This window comes from Myotis nattereri, assembly GCF_964212035.1.
Source record: "Myotis nattereri genome assembly, chromosome: 12".
NCBI classification, from domain to species: domain Eukaryota; kingdom Metazoa; phylum Chordata; class Mammalia; order Chiroptera; family Vespertilionidae; genus Myotis; species Myotis nattereri.
In genome coordinates this window covers 8,872,134-8,891,428 of record NC_138087.1, presented here as the reverse complement: position 1 = coordinate 8,891,428, position 19,295 = coordinate 8,872,134, and the positions used below count along the sequence as shown (strand labels likewise).

Genomic DNA, 19,295 nt, shown 5'->3' with positions numbered 1-19,295 from the left:
CATGCTCACTGGTAGACACAGTGCTCAAGTGCTGCTTGGCTGAATGGATGATTTCTTTCCCTCAAGACCATCTGAAAATTGTAGATTCAGGGGTCTTCATTCATATCCAAAGCAAAGGTAACCAACCATATGTCCTGACTTTATGCTCTCACCGGATTTTGAGCTAGGAAAGCAACCCTCTATCCTATGCATGGCCTCAAGTGCACACACACGACACATTCAATGGGCTAGAACAGTGATGGCGAACCTTTTGAGCTCGGCGTGTCAGCATTTGGAAAAACCCTAACTTAACTCTGCTGCCGTGTCACATATAGAAATTTTTTCATATTTGCAACCACAGTAAAACAAAGATGTATATTTTTGATATTTATTTTATATATTTAAATGCCATTTAATGAAGAAAAATCAACCAAAAAAATGAGTTTGCGTGTCACCTCTGTCACGCGTGTCATAGGTTCGCCATCACTGGGCTAGAATCTTCACCCTGAAATCAAGAACACTGACTGACCTTCCTTTGGCATTCTGCCACAAGCAAGGACACCTATGACCAGGGGTCATCCCGGGTCCTACGATGCCTGGCACATAATCCTGAAGCCTCAGGCACACGTACCCCATGTCCTCTTAATTTTAACTCTTCTGTCTCTCATTGTTAAAATAAATGGGGAAGTAGATTCAAGGAAATTAAGACATTGCTAAGCCGCACTTGATCCACTCTTGCCCTTGCTAGCTGCTAATGTGCTCCACCACACTTTACATCACAAGGACAGCAGATGTTCCTGCTGACCCTACACTGAGTCCACTTTCCAGAAGCTTCTCCACAAAAGGCAGTGAAAACACCAAGTTGGGGTGTGGACAAGTGAGTTACAGCTCAAAGTGGGAGAGGTGACTGAAATCGAGGACAGTTTCAGGGAATGCGATGCTGGCCAGGACCTTTGGGTACAGGGTGGAACTGAATCTGTACCTAAGAAGGGAGGAGAAACTTTACTCACCCCAAGTTCAACTCACGTCTAACTGGGCAGTGTGCCAAATTAAGCTGCAGCTCGCATTTTCTCAGAATCCTGACCTGAAAATACAAGGCTGCCACCACACCTCCCCATGCCAGGCCTCTGCTGGCTCCCACATTCGCCACCCCACAAAGCATATCTGCCTCACGTCTACCTGTGTTTCAGTCTGGAAAGAATGTTTCTTATTAACACGACCATGTACTATACAGATGCCTTGACTTTGCTGACATGAGTCAACTTTTAAAACAAAACTCGAGACACAGCTGACTCTCACAGCCAGTTGGCCTGGAGGTCAAATCCCCCCAGTATTAACTACAACAATCAAGGCTTAACTACAACAAGACTGCGCACAAAGGCCACAAGGGGGTGCACCAAGAAAGCATAAAAAATGCGGAGACAAAGAAACATGACAGAAATGGAGGATATAGAGCTAAAAATCGCAATTTTAAGGTCTCTCAAGAACTGTCTAGAAGCTGCCGATAAATTTAGTAAGGCCCTCGAAACGACTGGTGAGACCGCCGATAAATGCAGTGAGATCCTCAAGAAATCTAATGAGACCCTCGATGTTGTGATAAAGAACCAACTAGAAATTAAGCATACACGGACTGAAATAAAAAATATTATACAGACACCCAACAGCAGACCAGAGGAGCGCAAGAATCAAGTCAAAGATTCGAAATGCAAAGAAGCAAAAAACACCCAACTAGAAAAGCAAAATGAAAAAAGAATCCGAAAATACGAAGATAGTGTAAGGAGCCTCTGGGACAGCTTCAAGCGTGCCAACATCAGAATTATAGGGGTGCCAGAAGATGAGAGAGAGCAAGATATTGAAAACCTATTTGAAGAAATAATGACAGAAAACTTCCCCTACCTGGTGAAAGAAATAGACTTACAGGTCCAGGAAGCTCGGAGAACCCCAAACAAAAGGAATCCAAAGAGGACCACACCAAGACACATCATAATTAAAATGCTAAGAGCAAAAGACAAAGAGAGAATCTTAAAAGCAGCAAGAGAAAGAAACTCAGTTACCTACAAGGGAATACCCATACGACTGTCAGCTGATTTCTCAACAGAAACTTTGCAGCCAGAAGGGAGTGGCAAGAAATATTCAAAGTGATGAATACCAAGAACCTACAACCAAGATTACTTTATCCAGCAAAGCTATCATTCAGAACTGAAGGTCAGATAAAGAGCTTCACAGATAAGGAAAAGCTAAAGGAGTTCATCACCACCAAACCAGGATTATATGAAATGCTGAAAGGTATCCTTTAAGAAGAGGAAGAAGAAGAAAAAGGTAAAGATACAAATTATGAACAACGAACATGCATCTATCAACAAGTGAATCTAAGAATCAAGTGAATAAATAATCTGGTGATCATAATAGAATCAGGGACATAGAAAGGGAATGGACTGACTATTCTTGGGGGGGAAAGGGGTGTGGGAGATGCGGGAAGAGACTGGATAAAAATCGTGCACCTATGGATGAGGACAGTGGGTGGGGAGTGAGGGCGGAGGGTGGGGCGGGAACTGGGAGGAGGGGAGTTATGGGGGGAAAAAAGAGGAACAAATGTAATAATCTGAACAATAAAGATTTAATTAATTAAAAAAATAAAATAAAATAAAAAAATAAAACAAAACTCATAGAATTCCAGAGTGGAAGGGGTTCAAGACATCTATCGGGCATTTTTAGACTTCCATGAGCTAAAAAGACACTGGGTGCTCATTTACACACACTGATTTCCGAGCCCCTGCCCAGAAATTCTCACTCAGTAGGTCTTAAATATATTTCCTTTCCAAAAGGTTAACTCAAAAGTTTGAATGTTACGACTTTTCACTTCATTTTAGGATTGCACATGCAGTAAGAGTTTAAGCATTTTATGCTTCTCTGCTCTGCTTCAGACACCGCACAATCTCTGGATGCCAGCAAACCCTTTGGTTACTGCCACTTGAGGTCAGCAGACAGTACTGCCATTTTACAGATGGAGAAAAAGAGGACAAGAGAGGAAACATCTACAGCATCAGTAACTTGCAGGAAGAATGGAAACTTGCACATTTCTTACAGCAGAAATCAATGTAGTACTAACTAGCCCATGGCGTCTACCTGTTAACTAGAGTTCCAACCCAGGAAAAGGGGATAAGCCTATAAGAAAAGACCCCTTTTCTTTTCCTTTCTTCTTTCTTCTATTTGAACCAGGATTCTTAGACACATAAGGTGAAGTAAGGAGGGGAGGAAGACTGTCCATTTAAGACTTCCTCGATCAGATTATAACAAATTATGTACTTGAAAATTCATTTACTTAGGGGCACATTTTTAAAATACTCCTCTCTGGGAGAACTCCAGCCTGGGCCTGGCAGCTTTCTAGGGTTTTGGTTGGGTGAATAGTGTTATTTCAAGAAGAGTCCTATGAGTTGTTAAACTCAGCAAAAGAAATTCAAAGTTCCCACTGGTCCAGGAGCTGAGACTGAAAGCCACAGGCGTCTAACTTAAAATGCTTCCTGGGATGGGGGTAGGGCAAGAACAGCAAGGAAAACCATAGAGGAAGGATCAGCAGACAACTTCACCACGTCTGGTGGTCACATAGACCAATTTTCCTAAAATTCCACCCCAGCAGAGGAACAACGGGCCAAGGCCACGGCTGGCAGCAGACGTTCAGCGGGAATCCCTGTGAAAATGTCTAACCACCTCTCTCCTCCATGTCTGAGGAGCTCCAATCCCGGCACAGAGACCCTCACCTACCTGCAGCAAACTGCCTCTCTGAGCGCAACACTCGGTGCCACAGGCTGTGGCTTCCCCAGGGATGAGCTACATAAGAAACCCACCACTCACTTTGCAGCTCCTCCACTGCCTTCATCATTGTCTGAAGATGACGACGTAGAAGAACCAGGAAAGTACGCTGAGTCCACATGATTGGGGCTGCCGCTCGGAGCTGGGTTGATCGGGGAAGATCTTTCATACAGTGGAGTATGTTTTCCTTCATGAGGAATGTTACTGTAGTTGTTCTGCTCAGTCAGATTCTTTCCGCTTGTTTCTAAAGGGAGGGCCGGCTCAGCGAGGCTGTAATGGTGTGGACCCTGACCCGGAGCACCTGGGTTGGGCCCCTGTGGAGCCTGAAACAGAGGGCAGAGGGCACAGGTCACACACCCACAAGCTGCCTACGGGACCTGGCTCCATTTTTAACTCAACAAACACTGACACCTGTTTCACATATCAATTCAGTAGCTTAAGATGTTATTTCAATGTTCATTAAGATTTGATGCATATGCAGCTAGCAAGGCCAGCTGTCCCCAAGGCAGGCAAACCAGCTGCGGAAGGAAAGGAAAGGCCTTACCATGGGCTTGGCTTGCAGAGAGGTCTGTGGAATGTTGAGCATCTGGGGGGGGACATACGGTGGCACTATCCCAGGCATTCCAAACGGATTTGGTCTGGCTGTTTCATCAACACGGAGAGAAAACAATAAAACAACTGTGAGCAGAAGACACCTCCCCAGGACATTATGGTGGCCAGCACGTGTCCCATCTGTCTTGTATGTCTCAGATGCCAACACACCACTGGTCCCACTTCTCAGAAACCTCTAGGAAATCATGTTTAACAGTAAAAAATATTTTATGACGATCAATTTTATATACTGAGACTAGATTTTTAACTTTCAAGAATCTTCAGTTAACTTTTGATAGTGTTTTTGCTTTTGTTTCCTTGACTGCCTAGTTAACCCATCATTAACTGGCCAGGCATTCTCATTCACCTGTCTCTGCTCACTGCTGACAAACCCCGATCCCTGATACTGTAGCTCTAACGAACAAAACGGGCAGAACACTTCCCCCTCCATCTGTGGAGCAACAGAACTTCTCTGTCTAAACTCAAACAAGGTTCTTAGCTACTAGCAAGCTTTTAAATACAAAAAGTGAAATGTGGTCACTGCTGCCTGTACTTTGTTTTTCATTGTTAGCAAAACCATGATCAGGTGACACATTTTAACATGCATTACAGAATCAGTAATGTTGGATGCTGTGTTCTCGAAGAACATGATTTTATAAGCCTGTTCTGGTGTACGCTGGCATTTGTTCATTATCCTCATGCGTCACAGTGACACACAAAACAGAAGCCACATGGAGAAGTAGTTGCACACACAACATCAGGACTGGGTCCTGTGTCAGCTTTAAGATGTAACAACAGATCAGTCAACCTGACCAGCAGCCCTGATACTTCCACGTCCATAACCCTCAATGTCTCCCTACAGGTCTGAGGAGAAGTGGCCAGGTGGGTGCAGTCAGCCACACAAGCAAAGTCAGCAGAATGATCTGCACCAAGACATTCAGTGACAAGGAGCATGGCCTTGTCAAAACCACTTTGTCACTTCTTCCCACCCACGAGAACTCATGAGCCTCGGAAGCTGCAATCCCTTGGAAGATCCTATCTCAAAGTGATTCGCACTCAAGCTCATGGATGTCCTAGTCCTGTGACCTGGCTCACAGGAAGTCAGAGCTCAACCCATCTTTCACTTCCCGCCAAACAAGACAACTGTGGGACAGTAGCTGGGGACGATTATGTTGCCATGTCTACATATGGGGCTGACGGCACATGCACACACACACGCATACATATTTACCACATACACACTGGCATCACAAACACACACATACCACAGACATTCCTGATCCAACATTAAGTCTATAAACATTCAAACCTCCAAGTGGAAGACCCTGTAACTGTTAAAGTTCCTTCTCAGGTAAGAATATCATTAAATCCATTCAAGCTCTAATAATGTAATTTGAATCACTGTAAAAAGCCTAGTTTGCAATCTCTTGTAGCTGACCTACTATACTTAAATTCCTGAGCATACAAATGAAATGCTGAACGCAGCCATCAGCATGCCAATGAAGATGAACATTTTTGTTTCACTCTATTTTTGGCCATTATATACTATAAACTTTCTGAAAAGCACAAACTTTCCTTAAAACCAAAAACCCCCAAACTATATTAAAACTAAAAAGCAACAATTTCCAAGGAAAGAACATTTTCTAAAATCATACTGACCTCAAATAAACCTTTGAGAATCCACAAAGCTATTTACTATTCTATCATAACCTAGTCCAACTAGTGAATTAATGGCTCTCAAAGCTGCAGAAATGCCCAATAAGCCAGGGCCTGTCTGTGGGAACTTCATGTCTCCTGGTGTAAGCAGTTCTCATTCTCAAAGCCCTCGTGCAGCTCAGCGGAGCTACAGACTGTCTTCTATGTGACATGGGCATCTTTCTCAGCACTGGCACTGACTCACGGGTGGAGGGTTAACACCACCAGTTTCTCGTTCTCCTCCTTTCACAAACACTAGAGAGGCAGGCTTTGTTAGAAAAGTACATGGACTGAAGACAGAAGACAGGAGAAAAATGTTTAACATGAAAAATATTTTCATAATCCAAAAATTATCTCTTAAATATTAAAGACCTCTTTGAGAATCAACAGTACCCATTGCAACCCTGCAGCTGTGCTTGGTTAGCTGTGCACTCAGGACGAGAAGACATATCATTCCATACCACTGCCTCCAATTACTCACTCTGCCTGTATGAAGCTGTCCAGTTTTTCTCTAACTAAAAAGAGATTTTTTAAAAAGAAGGGTATAAACCCTGAACAAAAGCTCTACTGAGAGCTAGTTAGCCCTGCCTCAACCTAACAAATATTCATCTGTTACTGGACGTATTACTGCACATATTACTACAGAGATGCTACATTAAATAAAACAAACGGTAACAAAGTAATATTTTTAAAAAATTCTATTTGCAGATGGGCGCTGATATGTGATTTTCAAGTGCTACTAAAAACATATAGCTTTGAAAATTCAGATTTAAGGATTAAATAAATTGATATATTTTCTACCAACTAACTCTAGTTTTCCATGCTTGCAAACAACAAGGCAGAATTTTCCAACTACATTAACCATGCTGAAATGGATTTACGGTTGATCGCTGAACAGCACGAGCCTGAACTGCATGGGTCCACTTACATGGGGATTTTTTTCAATAAACACAGTCAGTCCTCTGTATCCTCCGGGGTATCACATCCAACCAACCTCAAATGGAAAACAGTGCTTTCAATCTGCAGTTGAGAGCCCACAGACTTGTTCTAGGCCAGTGATGGCGAACCTTTTGAGCTCGGCGTGTCAGCATTTTGAAAAACCCTAACTTAACTCTGCTGCCGTGTCACATATAGAAATTTTTTGATATTTGCAACCATAGTAAAACAAAGATGTATATTTTTGATACTTATTTTATATATTTAAATGCCATTTAACAAAGAAAAATCAACCAAAAAAATGAGTTCGAGTGTCACCTTTGACACGCGTGTCATAGGTTCGCCATCACTGTTCTAGGCCATTTAATACAAGCGACTTAAGCATCTTGGGATTTTGGTATCGGGGTGGGGGTTCTAGAAACAATTAATCCTCTGTAGATACCGAGGGATGACTACAATTGGGTTTTGGAGGAGTCAAGTTATATGGGGATTTTCAACAGCACAGGGGGTTGGCACCCCTAACCCCATTGTTCAAGCGTCAAATAAATGTATTTACTCAGCATCAATATTCTCTAGACGTTAAGGCACACGTAAAGTTACATTGCTACTGGCATTAGAGTTCTTGGGTTCCCCAAGCCGCAGAAAAATGTCCAGAGTTTATTAAGCTTATGCTCGAGCACAAGGGAGGCAGCACAGAGGAGAGGAAGGTCCTCAGAACTGGCTTCATGGCTGGCTCTGCTTGGCTCTTTCATAAGCCGGTGGCAAAGTGGGCTGCGGGAAAAGGCAGACGTTCTGAAAAGGTGGCTTGTGGAATTTTTCATTTCAGGGTTCAGGTGAATTCCTTTTCCAGCTGCTTTGCCTGGTAATGACTTTGTACCTACGCTGAGGGGGTAGGATGACACCCTAGGAAGGGCAAACAGCAGTCAAACCTTGGTCAACTGCACATTCGAATGGATAGTTGAAGCAGGTAGCTAAAGGGGAGATAAAATCAGCTGCCTATGTTTCTGAGTAGGGAGTGAAAAGGTGGTGGTACTTTTGTGGTCCAGCATTCCTTCTGGCCATCTGGTATCCTTGGGGTCCTGGGCCTGGGTCACTGTGCTATCTCAATATGAAGGAGAATTTCATGTAATTCTTTCCATCCTCTCATAGATGAATAGCTTCTGAAGGCAGGCTGGGTTGGGGGCACAGCGGGAACCGACAGGAAACCAGAGTGGCCTACGAAGTTCGGTCTGACAGGCCGAGCCAGACTAAAGGCCAGGCAGGAAGGCAGAGGAGGCCGGAGGGAGGGGACTTTGGGGCGAGAGGACACAGAAGGCATCCTCAGCTTTTAAAGGACTGACGCTTGTAAGTTTCCAGTGAGCACCAACTCTCAGAAGCCCAGAGCTGGGTAGCTGATGGCTGCCCAAAGCTACAGTGCCAGCCAGGCCCCACAGGGAGACCCTAGGCCACTGTCCAGGAGAGCCCTCACAACAGAAGCCAATACTACAGGGCTGAGAAAAGTCAGATCATGATAAAGCAAGCAGGCATATTCTGAGTGGCACCTGAAAGAATTACCAAATCAACCCAGGGAAGCACATTCCAGGTCAATGTAAACAAGAACTTTCTGAGAATTAGGGTGGATCGACGACAAGGGCTGCTCTGGCTGCTTGACTGTGGGTTCAGGAATGGTCCACGCCAAGAGGGGGCCTGGAGCTAGTACAAGCACCCCTGGCTTTTTATGGCCGAGTTTGGATAGCGCACATGTGGACCTCACAGGGTACAGTATTAAGTCCACTTGGTGCCTGAATCTTGAATAGCACGAGCCTGGGTAGTGACAGATTCATCCCAAATTGTATCCAAATCTATTCAATTCCAGGGCTCACTGAATCAGAGTTTGAATCATAGGTGTTTAATAGCAAAAGGTTCTTGTGCTTCCACTGACTGAATAAAGATCCAGAAAGTAGAAAAGGACACAATTCTCACTTAACCACTTACGTGGTTTCACAAGTCTATGGTAAGACAGGACAAATCTGTTTCTGTCTATCTGTGTATTTTAGAAAAGCAAACCTAAAACCACACCTAATGGCCTTTATTTGGAAGACACTGGTGAGTTGAACTGGCATTCCTGCTCGCGGGAACACACACCTTGCAGTCAAACCAGACAGCAGCCAAAAGGAAGCTGTATTTTCACATCTTCCAAAATGACCAAACTTTCAATAAATCATAAGACTAGACAGTGGGTATCATTTCATACCACATCAACTAAAATAAACTCACTAAAAACGGAATGAAAGGTCACGGGAACAGATTGAGAGAATTCGATGAGCCCAAAATGATCTGCTTGCGGATCTAAGAGAAAGAATATCTTTGCTTTCCTCTGGCAAGTCTACCCTGTCAGACCCTGAGGGCTGGCATCAGAGCCATTTGCATTAGCTTTAAAACGATAAAAATCAAAAAAGATGAACATGGACACATCTTGAAAAAAACAAGTGTAGAACGACATGAAGAACACAGCATTTCTTTAAAAATCAAAGCACTACTATTTATTCTATATTATGAGGTTAGAAAATATAAAAGTCTGTTTGAGGGAAGACACATGACTTAGAAAAGCCTAATGTATTTCTTTAAAGAAAGAGAAATGTGAAGCAAATATTATTTGTTAAACCTGTCCAGTGGGTACAATACTGCTATGATCCTATCTTTTGTTACAAAGCTTCCTATATAATAAAAGGGTAATGTGCAAATCGACTGAACAGAACGACTGGCTGCTATGACATGCACTGACCACCAGAGGGGCAGACACTCAACACGAGCTGCCCCCTGGTGGTCAGTGCGCTCCCACAGCAGGAGCTCAGCTCAGCCAGAAGTCCAGATGCTAGGCTCACAATGGCTGGCTGGCTGGCTGGCCGGCTGGCCGGCTGGCGAGCGAAGCGGCAGTGCCAGGAGCCTCTCGTGCCTCTGTGTATGATTGACGGCTTAGTCCTGCTCCCCGCTAGGCCTGCTTGCGGGGAGTGGGCCTAAGCCGCCAGTCAGACACCCTCTGAGGGCTCCCAACTGCAAGAGAGTGCAGACTGGGCTGAGGGACACCGCCCCCCCCCCCCCCCCCGCCACACACACACACACACACACACACACACACACCAGTGCACGAATCTCAAGCACTGGGCTTCTAGTTTCTTAATAAAAAAATTAAGTAAAAATCTTGGAAAGGGTGAATTTAATAAAAGCAAAGCTATAAAACTGAGTATCACATAGATTTTAAAAGAAATTTCAGGAACTTATTAGTAAAGTGTATCATTAGTATAATATTGAACACCTGGTGACAAAACTTTTTTAAACGTGCAATATCAAAAAACCTAAAAATATCCTAGGTAATGACCACAGGATATGGTTACGTAGATTTGGACTATCAGACACACTGTTGTGGGAACAGGACCAGTTACGCTGCAGAGTCATTCACGTGCCTTCCCTGCATGGTGAGCCTGGCTGTGCGGACAAGGGGCAGGTGAATGAGCTCCTGAGGGTCAGTTCTAGTGGCGGGAGCAGTGTGGGCAGTTATGTTCTCTCTTACCCCAGCTTGTCCATAACCCTGCCCCTCTCTGGTACATGTGTGCAAGCCATTGCCCTCTGTTCCAAGCAAGTCACTCTAGATTCTGCACAGGTCCCACTGTGATCTCAACTGGGTAACCTAGTTTCCTGAAGAGGAAGCCCTGCAGGAGCTGTGCAATTCTTCACAGTCTTCATGTTCACGGGTGACATCTCCTGATCATCACCCCCCATTATGGCAGGGTATGTTGTTGGCCAGTAAGCTGTATTTTCAAGAAGACTGTTACAGGACCTAAAATGCTCAGTGACAGTTGATGGACAGTCTGGTGAACAACAGACGTGCAAATTGCGTGGTTACATGAATCCACCTTCCCAGTTACCAGAAAGCAACACCCTCCAGCAAAGCAAGGGCCCAGATCAGAGCCCACTGACTAGCACTGGTCTCTGCCTCCCGTTCATACAGGTGCCTTCCTGAGCCCTAGCCCTGAGAGCTGTGTACCATGACTGCAGTTAGGATGGCAGTCATTTCTGTTCTTATACATCCATGGGTCACCAGTGTTTGGCATTCTGTGAATTGGTACCTCTGATTCAGTCTGGTAAACTGTGGCCAGCATTGGGGGTCTGTCAGGATGTGGGGCACCCCTGCCAGCATACTGGCAGTCACAAGACCCAGAGGCCCTTTCTTTGCAGTCCCTGTGTAGTCTGTTCTTTGTCCAGTGGCAATAGTTCCTATTTCAATATGGTTATCTTTGCACAACTCTTTCTCTATTTGCCATGCAGTCCTGCTATCTAGCAACCTCCCTTGGTCTCCAATGGACCAGGGGCACTGTCCCATCCCTCAGCTTTTTTCGTAATAGGTTAAGCCTATTCAATCCTCTCTCCTGTGTCAGGCCCATGGAAGGGATCACAGGTGGGCTTGCCCACTTACCCTGCCCTCTTCCACGCTATCAGCACAGAGGAAGCTGCAAAGCGAACACCTATTTTTGGAGCTATTGGTGCCGCAGAAGCTCCTCTTCACCTCACCTCACAGTCTGCTGAGCAACAGACGTGCAAATTCTTGCCAGGACTCCTCTTCTGACTGCACTGCTCTGCATTTCTGGCTCCACCGCTTCTCCCTGGCCCGAGGCATTGGCTCAGGACCTCCCTACGGAATGTGCCTCCACAGAAAACTCCCCAGGGAAGCCTGCCTACTTCCATAGCTCCAATTATTTCTCAGGGTCCAAACACAATAAAGAAAACAGAATTCAGGGTACTGGAAGATGGGGAAATGTGACAGGGAGAGATGAGAAGGCTCTGATATTAGTAATGTTCCTCTGATTTTTATTTTCTTTCCTGTAGAAATATATTGTGTTTATGATAGTTTCAAAATAATTTAAGATTTTATCATGAAAAATCCCTTGATGAGATTTTGTGGTCCTAAGATTAAGTCTTAAGTTTCAGGCTGTGCATGGCCAATGCACCCAGACTAACATGCATCACCTGACCACTCTTTCCCTTCTTCTTGTGCTCCAAGCACATTCTTTTGTTTCTTTTACACCGTCCTCTCACCTCAATACCTTTGCCCATGCTGTCTCCTCTGCATATACTTATTCCCTATTTTCACCTTGCAAAATTCCTGCTAGCTCCAACCCTCACCCCAAACTATAATCAGAAACAAAACTGATGGAATCAAGCATTAGTTTAATAAGGTTGGTCTTCCCTGACCTTCCTGTTCACATTCCTGTAGCATTCTCCCTCTCATGCGTCTACAAGGGCAAAGATAACATCTGTCTAGCCTACCATACTGTCCAACAGTCAGCACAGTGCCTGCTGTGAAGTGAACGTGTTAAAGCTCATTTACTTTTTTTTTAATTAATAGACTTTATTTTTTTAGCAGTTTTAGTTTACAGAAAACTTAGTAGAAAGTATACACCTTGCATTACTGTAGTACATTTGCTGTAAATGACTACCCAATATCAATATATTATCTATACTAATAATAGAGGAATGTGCAAATTGTCCAGGATGTCATCACAGTAACAGTAACGACTGAACAGCAGGATGCATGGGGCAACAAGGCCAGCAGGGGGGTTAGTGAGGGGCGACCAGGCCGACAGGGAGGGTAGTAAGGGGTGACCAGGCTGGCGGGGGGGGTGGGGGGGGACGGGGGACGGACAGTTAGGGGCGACCAGGCCAACAGAGGGGGACAGATGGGGATGACCAGGCCGGCAGGGCAGGGCAGTTGGGGGTGACCAGGCCGGCAGGGAGGGCAGTTAGAGGCGATCAGGCTGGCAGGCAGAGGCGATTAGGGGTGACCAGGCTGGCAGGGGGAGCAGTTAGGGGCGATCAGGCAGGCAGGCAGGCGAGCAGTTAGCAGTACACGGTCCCGGATTGTGAGAGGGATGTCTGACTGCCGATACTGAGAATCGGGCCTAAACCGGCAGTCAGACATCCCCCGAGGGGTCCCAGATTGGAGAGGGTGCAGGCTGGGCTGAGAGGATTCCCCCCTCCCCCCGCCACGCACAAATTTCGTGCACTGGGCCTCTAGTTATTAACTAAAGTCCATAGTTTAAGGTTCACTCTTGGTGTGATGCATTTTATGGATTTGGACAAATTACATGAACATGTATCTACTTTATAGTATTATAAAACATAGCTTCATTGCCCTAAAAATCCTGTGCTCCTATTCTTGCCTCCGTCTCCTCCCTCTCCACTTAACCCCTGGCAATAACTGGTCTTTTTTTAAAAAAATATATATTTTATTGATTTTTTTTACGGAGAGGAAGAGAGAGGGATAGAGAGCTAGAAACATCAATGAGAGAAACATCAATCAGCTGCTTCCTGCACACCTCCTAATGGGGATGTGCCCGCAAACAAGGTACATGCCCTTGACCAGAATCAAACCTGGGACCTTTCAGTCCGCAAGCTGACGCTCTATCTATCACTGAGCTAAACCAGTTAGGGCACCACTGGTCTTTTTACTGTCTCCATAGTTTTGCTTTTTCCAGAATCTCATATGGTTGAAATCATATAGCAGCCTTTTAGTTTGGCTTCTTTCACTTAGTGATATGCATTAAGATTCCCAATGTCTTTTCATGGCTTGACAGCTCATTTCCTTTTAGTGCTGAATAATAGTCCACTATCTGGAGAGGCCACAGCTCATGAATCCGTACTGAAGGATATCTATGCTGCTTTCAGCTGGGCAGTTATGAATAAACCCGTTTTAAGTATCCGCGTGCAGGTTTTGTGTGGTCCTTTGTTTTCAACCCCCTTTGGATAAGGCCAAGCAACACAATTACTGGATCCTATGGTAAAAGTATGTTCAGTTTTGTAGGAACTGTCCAGTTGTTTCATTCTGCATTCCCACCACCAGTGAAGGGGAATTCCTGTGCTCCACTTCCTTTTCGGCATTTGGCAGTGTCACGGTTCCGGACTAGGTGTGTGCGGGAGCTCACCCACTTTTCACTGAGGAAGGCCAGGAGGACACCAAGAGTGCTTTTCCAGACCCACCGGACCTTGTTTTCACAAACATACCAGGGTGAGCTTGTGCCTACGAGTCTATATTCACAGACCTGAGGTAGCCTCTAGCTCTGTGTGTATGTTTTTAATTCTTCCAATGATTTTGAAGCATAGCTAGAACTGGAGAACTACTGATTCAACCAGGAAACCAAATGCTGCTGACAAGTCAATGCTGATGTATCTTACTTGTCCTTTCACCTAGACAGGGGATTCTCTGGCGAGAGAAGATGGACATTAAGAGCTGTGATGGAAAGGACAAAATTATAATAACCTCTAGATCTCAGTTCCCAATACAGTTTCTGACAAAGTATGGGTTGGGCCATATTCTTGTTTTTCACCCTGAAAGGACCACACGCTGTGCAGATTGGGCCTCCTCATAGCAAAATGTGACAGGGGTATGTGTGTTTCCTCTATACAGTCCAACACCCCCGATTTCGGTGGATCCGAGGTTTTCTCAGTGCTGCAGAGGACCACAGGCTCAGAGGGAAACCACGAAGACAAAGCAGTCATGCCCCAAAGGCAATCCACATGGGCCGAGCTTTTCTTTTGAAAATATAAAATTCTGAGGCAAATAAAGATCTTAATATAGCAGTTCTGGGTTAGAACTTAAATCCAGGCAGGTTTAGAAAACTCTGGTTATAATCAGCTCTCCCCATTTTTATTCCCAATGGATACACTCTAAGCTTGTAGTATTACTCTTTAAAATATCTTCACAACACTACACCTATCCCAATTTCTCAAGTGATTAATACAAATGGGTTCTAATGAATAAGAAAGTTATGTTCCAACTACAGGCCCGGTGCACGAAATTCATACACGCTATGCGTATGTGTATGTGTATGTGCGTGCGCACCCCTCAGCCCAGCCTGCGCCCTCTCCAATCTGGGACCCCTCAAGGGATGTCCGACTGCCTGTTTAGGCCCGATACCAGTGGGATTGGGCCTAAACAGGCAGTTGGACATCCCTCTCACAATCCAGGACTGCTGGCTCTCAACCGCTAGCCTGCCTGCCTGCCTGATTGACTCTAACCACTTCTGCCTGCCAGCCTGATCACCCCCTAACCACTCCCCTGCCAGCCTGATCGATGCGTAACTGCTCCCCTGCCGGCCTGACTGCCCCTAAGTGCCCTCCCCTGCAGGCCTGGTCGCCCCCAACTGCCCTCCCCTGCAGGCCTGATTGCCCCCAACTGTCCTCCCCTGCCAGCCTGGTCCCTCCCAACTGACCTCCCTGCTGGCCTGATCGCCCACAACTGCCCTCCCCTGCCGGCCATCTTGTGTCCACATGGGGGCAGCAATCTTTGACCATATGGGGCGGCCATCTTGTGTGTTGGAGTAATAGTCAATTTGCATATTACCTCTTTATTAGATAGGATACTATTTGTTCAAAATTCTGAATGTATATTCCTATAGGATAATATAATGCACTATAATTGGCAAAAGCCACTTATGACCTTATATGAATACTAGGGGCTGGATGCACGAAGATTCATGCAAGAATGGGCCTTCCTTTCCCTGGCTGCCGGCACCACCTTTGCTCTGGCCAGAGCCGCCTTTCAGCCTTCCCACGCTGCCCAGAGGCCCAGGGCGGCTAGAGTAGTGCATAAAGCCTGTGTCGTCACCATGGCGATGACCCAAGCGTCCCGTCCCGCCCCCTGGCACCTGTGTATGCAAATTAACCTGTCATTTTTTGTTGGGTTAATTTGCATGCTCACTCCTGATTGGCTGGTGGGCGTTGAGAAGGTACAATCAATTTGCATCTTTTTCTTTTATTAGAGTAGATCTTTATGGAAAATAGGTCTTGGGTTCTAACTTAGGATGCCAAGAAAGCATTTGCTCCAAGTCCATGTTGTTTCTAGACTCTTGATTTCCATCTCAGTCCTCATTGTCCGCTTAGCTCCACAGTGGGACCCTATTAGCACAGGAAAAACCGAGGAGCACTAGATCTCCAGATTACTTTTGTTTCTATCTATACTTATCAGAAGAAAAACAACAAAGGTGATTTTTTCATGAATCCATTTCTGCTGACTTCCAAATTGTGTGTACATGACTTGAATATTGCCCTTTCCTCCAAATATTGTCCCAACCTCTCTCCAATCTCATCCTGACACTCCAGAACACACACAAGCCACCCTTAACTCCACCCTACCCCACGCCCTGCCCTCCGTGGTTCTGTGCTGGAGCTTTGTGAATCCCTCAGTACAATTCAGATTTCTGCAGCAGTGAGAAGCCTCAGGAAATGCTTTATAGAAGGGTTTACAGGCACTTACCGCCTACATTAACCTGCCTACAAATGTCACTCTAAACACCCAGATTCTTTATCACTTATACCTCTGTTCTCCAAAAAAACACTAAATAGTGAAAGTGTATTCAGGAGTGTCAACTTCATCTATAAAATACTCACACTGAAATGTCATTTGATGATTTAATAAAAATATGAAAGCACTTCACAGAACATTACATATTTTTTAAGAAGCTCAAATTTAAAACTCATTTAAACTCATCTATCAACTCATATCAATGCCAAATGTTAAGTGTCTCTACCCCCTTTCTCCTAATTTCCTCCTCTTGCATAAGTGTTCTAGTCCCAAGTACACAATAATGATTGCTTAATCCACAACTGCCACAGGAGGACCAGACATCACCTAGATACAGGAAATACTAAATAAGTCCTATGAGCTGCTCCCTTCAGACTTTCTGACTATTCATTCAACATTAATCATCCACTACCTTTTCTAGCCATTCTTCCTACAAGAATAACACTGACAGTAACAAGCATTCATTAAGTATCTACTTTACATATACATTCTTTTTCATAGTCACATAAGCATCTCACTTTAAAACAGGACACCTGTAGCTGAGAGGGGAGGAATCAAGATGCCCACAGCCTTGGAACTCAGCCTCTCACCTGTCTCATCAGCATCTACTGGACATCCCTGTGCCTGGAGTAAAACAAGGACACCACAATCTGTCTCCATCATGTCTTCCTTAACTAAAGTAAACTAATACATGGTATCAAGTGTACCTCCTTCCAACACCCCAAAACCCCCTCTCCAAGAGTAACCCTAAATTACATCCAATCATTTCACTATCCAGACTCAACAACTTTTCATGAATTAAGTCATTCAGTCAAATACTTGCCCACTGCAGGTACAAGAGTGAAGGTGACAGGTGAGATCCTGGCTCCCGCAAAGTTGAAATAATTAGGGGTGGAAGTGGTGTGAGAATTAAAGTTAGGTGGCATGATGTTGGCCCGATGGACTGATATAGATGAAAGGCTGGAGAAGTGACAGTGAAACCTAGATCTCAGACACTGGAATAGCTCAAGGATAGCCAGTCAGGGAGAGAGGGTTCTAGCTCCACAGCCAGTGCAACATATTCCAGGCAAGAATGAAGCCAGGGCCTGGAGAGTGAGGGGCAGAGGGCAATAGGAGTCAGATTATAAGGAAGCAGGTGGGCAATAGATGAGATGGGAAAGCATGGACCAATACATTTTTAAACATTACTCTGGCTACAGGGAAGAAAAGGAATAATGGTGGCGGCTAAGGGAAAGCAACAGGAGAGTGAGCCCTGTTCCATAAGGAGGCCTCTGTGACAAACACAGTCCCAACAGGAAAATGAGCCAGCAGAGGATATGGCCCGTCCCCGCTGCCCCCACCCTCCTTGGTCGCGCAGCATCAGGACCATCCATACTCACTTGTCCGTCACCCACCCGCAGAGACAGCCATCAGCAGCTAGCACTTGCCTTTTATCTCTGTGCCCAAATTACATAGCACACAGTACTAACGCGGCGCTTGAAGGAGCAAATGAACATAAAGGACAAGTATTAGGGACATTTTCAACCCTGGGATCAATCTTCTGAAACCAGTAAAAAGTCTTATTCCTCTGACAGTGTCAGGAACATGCCAGCTCTTGTGTATGCAGTGAGCACACTGGAGCAACAATCAGCAGCATAATTTCCCAAAGCTTTACTGCTCTGCACCCCAAGAAAGGCAATCTGACTCTGGGAGGAGACTATTACTTTACAACGTCTCAGGAGATAGTCACGCCAAGCAGGCTTCAAGCAAACAGCTTATAACTGTGTTTATCCCCCAATTTTAAATCACTGAGTTAAATTTCGTCTTTTGAAAAAAAAAAAAAGAAATGAAAAGAAAAAAGACAACAAAAGAGGAGACACACATCCATGCACTCGTGAAAGCATCAGGTCTTCTATGTCCTCAATGCACTCTGCAAGGGGACACTTAGGGGACAGAGACTTTAGCATTACCACCATCTACAACCTTGGTCCTCATGGCCCTACTTTTCTCCTCCACTTCCATATGTCTCTGGGTTTCCTCTTGCTCCTCAGTACTTTCAGGGATTACTACTGAGTCTGCCCAGGAAGCTCGGCTACATTTATTTATATAACTGCAGAGATCTCCTCTCAAAAGAAGCCTATAAGGTTATCAGGTAAATATTTAAATCTCCTTGGTTACTGCGTGGTCAGCATCCATCATAAAGGCCTTGATTTACTTACCTAAGTAGTGTGGTGGGTGAAATGCCACAGGCTTACTAGTCGCTGAATAATATCCAATTGCTCTCTTGAATCGAAAAACTTTGTCATCTGTTCTAGACTAAAATAAACATAGGAAACCTGTGTAAATTAGCATGCCATGGGTCATATGTTTCAACATATTTTTATAATTCAGTACATGTATAAAATATCTGTAGCCTTTCAAGCTAGATAAGAGTTTAGAATGACATTAAAATCTTCAAGGAAAATCCAGAGAGCAAGGCAGTTAACACAGAACCTGAAGTGGCAACCAGAGCCCTGGGTTCTGCAATATAGCCTTTAACTTCTTGGTCAAGTCCCTGGTGCTGCCAGAAGTTTTACTTTCCATGTCCAGCAAGTGGGCAGCTGTTTTAGATCTTCAGGGAGCAGACAGAAGTCACACAAACGTCAACTCTTTGACTAACCCCGATGCCTCAAATTCTTTACTTCCCAAAAAAGGAAGACAAAACCCCTGACCATCACCTGAAGGGAAGGACAAATCAGAGATTCACAATTCCACTTGACCCACTTGATATGTCTGTCTTCTTAGCAGAAATCCTATCAAGTTATGATGGAGACGCTAGAAGCAACAGAGAGCTCAACACTCATCTCCCTCAATCCCTCTCTAGTACAGGCCAGAGGAGCCGGCTGGGAGGGCTGGCATGGAGGCCTGACAGCCGGGCAAGTGCTCCTGGACACACCAGTGTGTGCTTCTCAAGCCCCCTCCAAACCTG

The 19,295-nt window shown here is 45.0% G+C and overlaps 1 protein-coding gene across 1 annotated transcript in view; it reads right to left on the bottom strand.

Moving 5' to 3' along the window:
* The window catches only part of FAM120A (family with sequence similarity 120 member A), a gene marked incomplete at its 5' end in the record, with an annotated part of 110,809 nt that overhangs the window by 51,729 nt on the left and 39,785 nt on the right, over window positions 1-19,295 (bottom strand). The window contains 3 exons of the mRNA XM_081103522.1: window positions 3,832-4,112; window positions 4,334-4,431; window positions 18,547-18,643. Coding sequence (XP_080959648.1) covers window positions 3,832-4,112; window positions 4,334-4,431; window positions 18,547-18,643 — 476 coding nt within the window. The remainder of the gene's footprint in view (window positions 1-3,831; window positions 4,113-4,333; window positions 4,432-18,546; window positions 18,644-19,295) is intronic.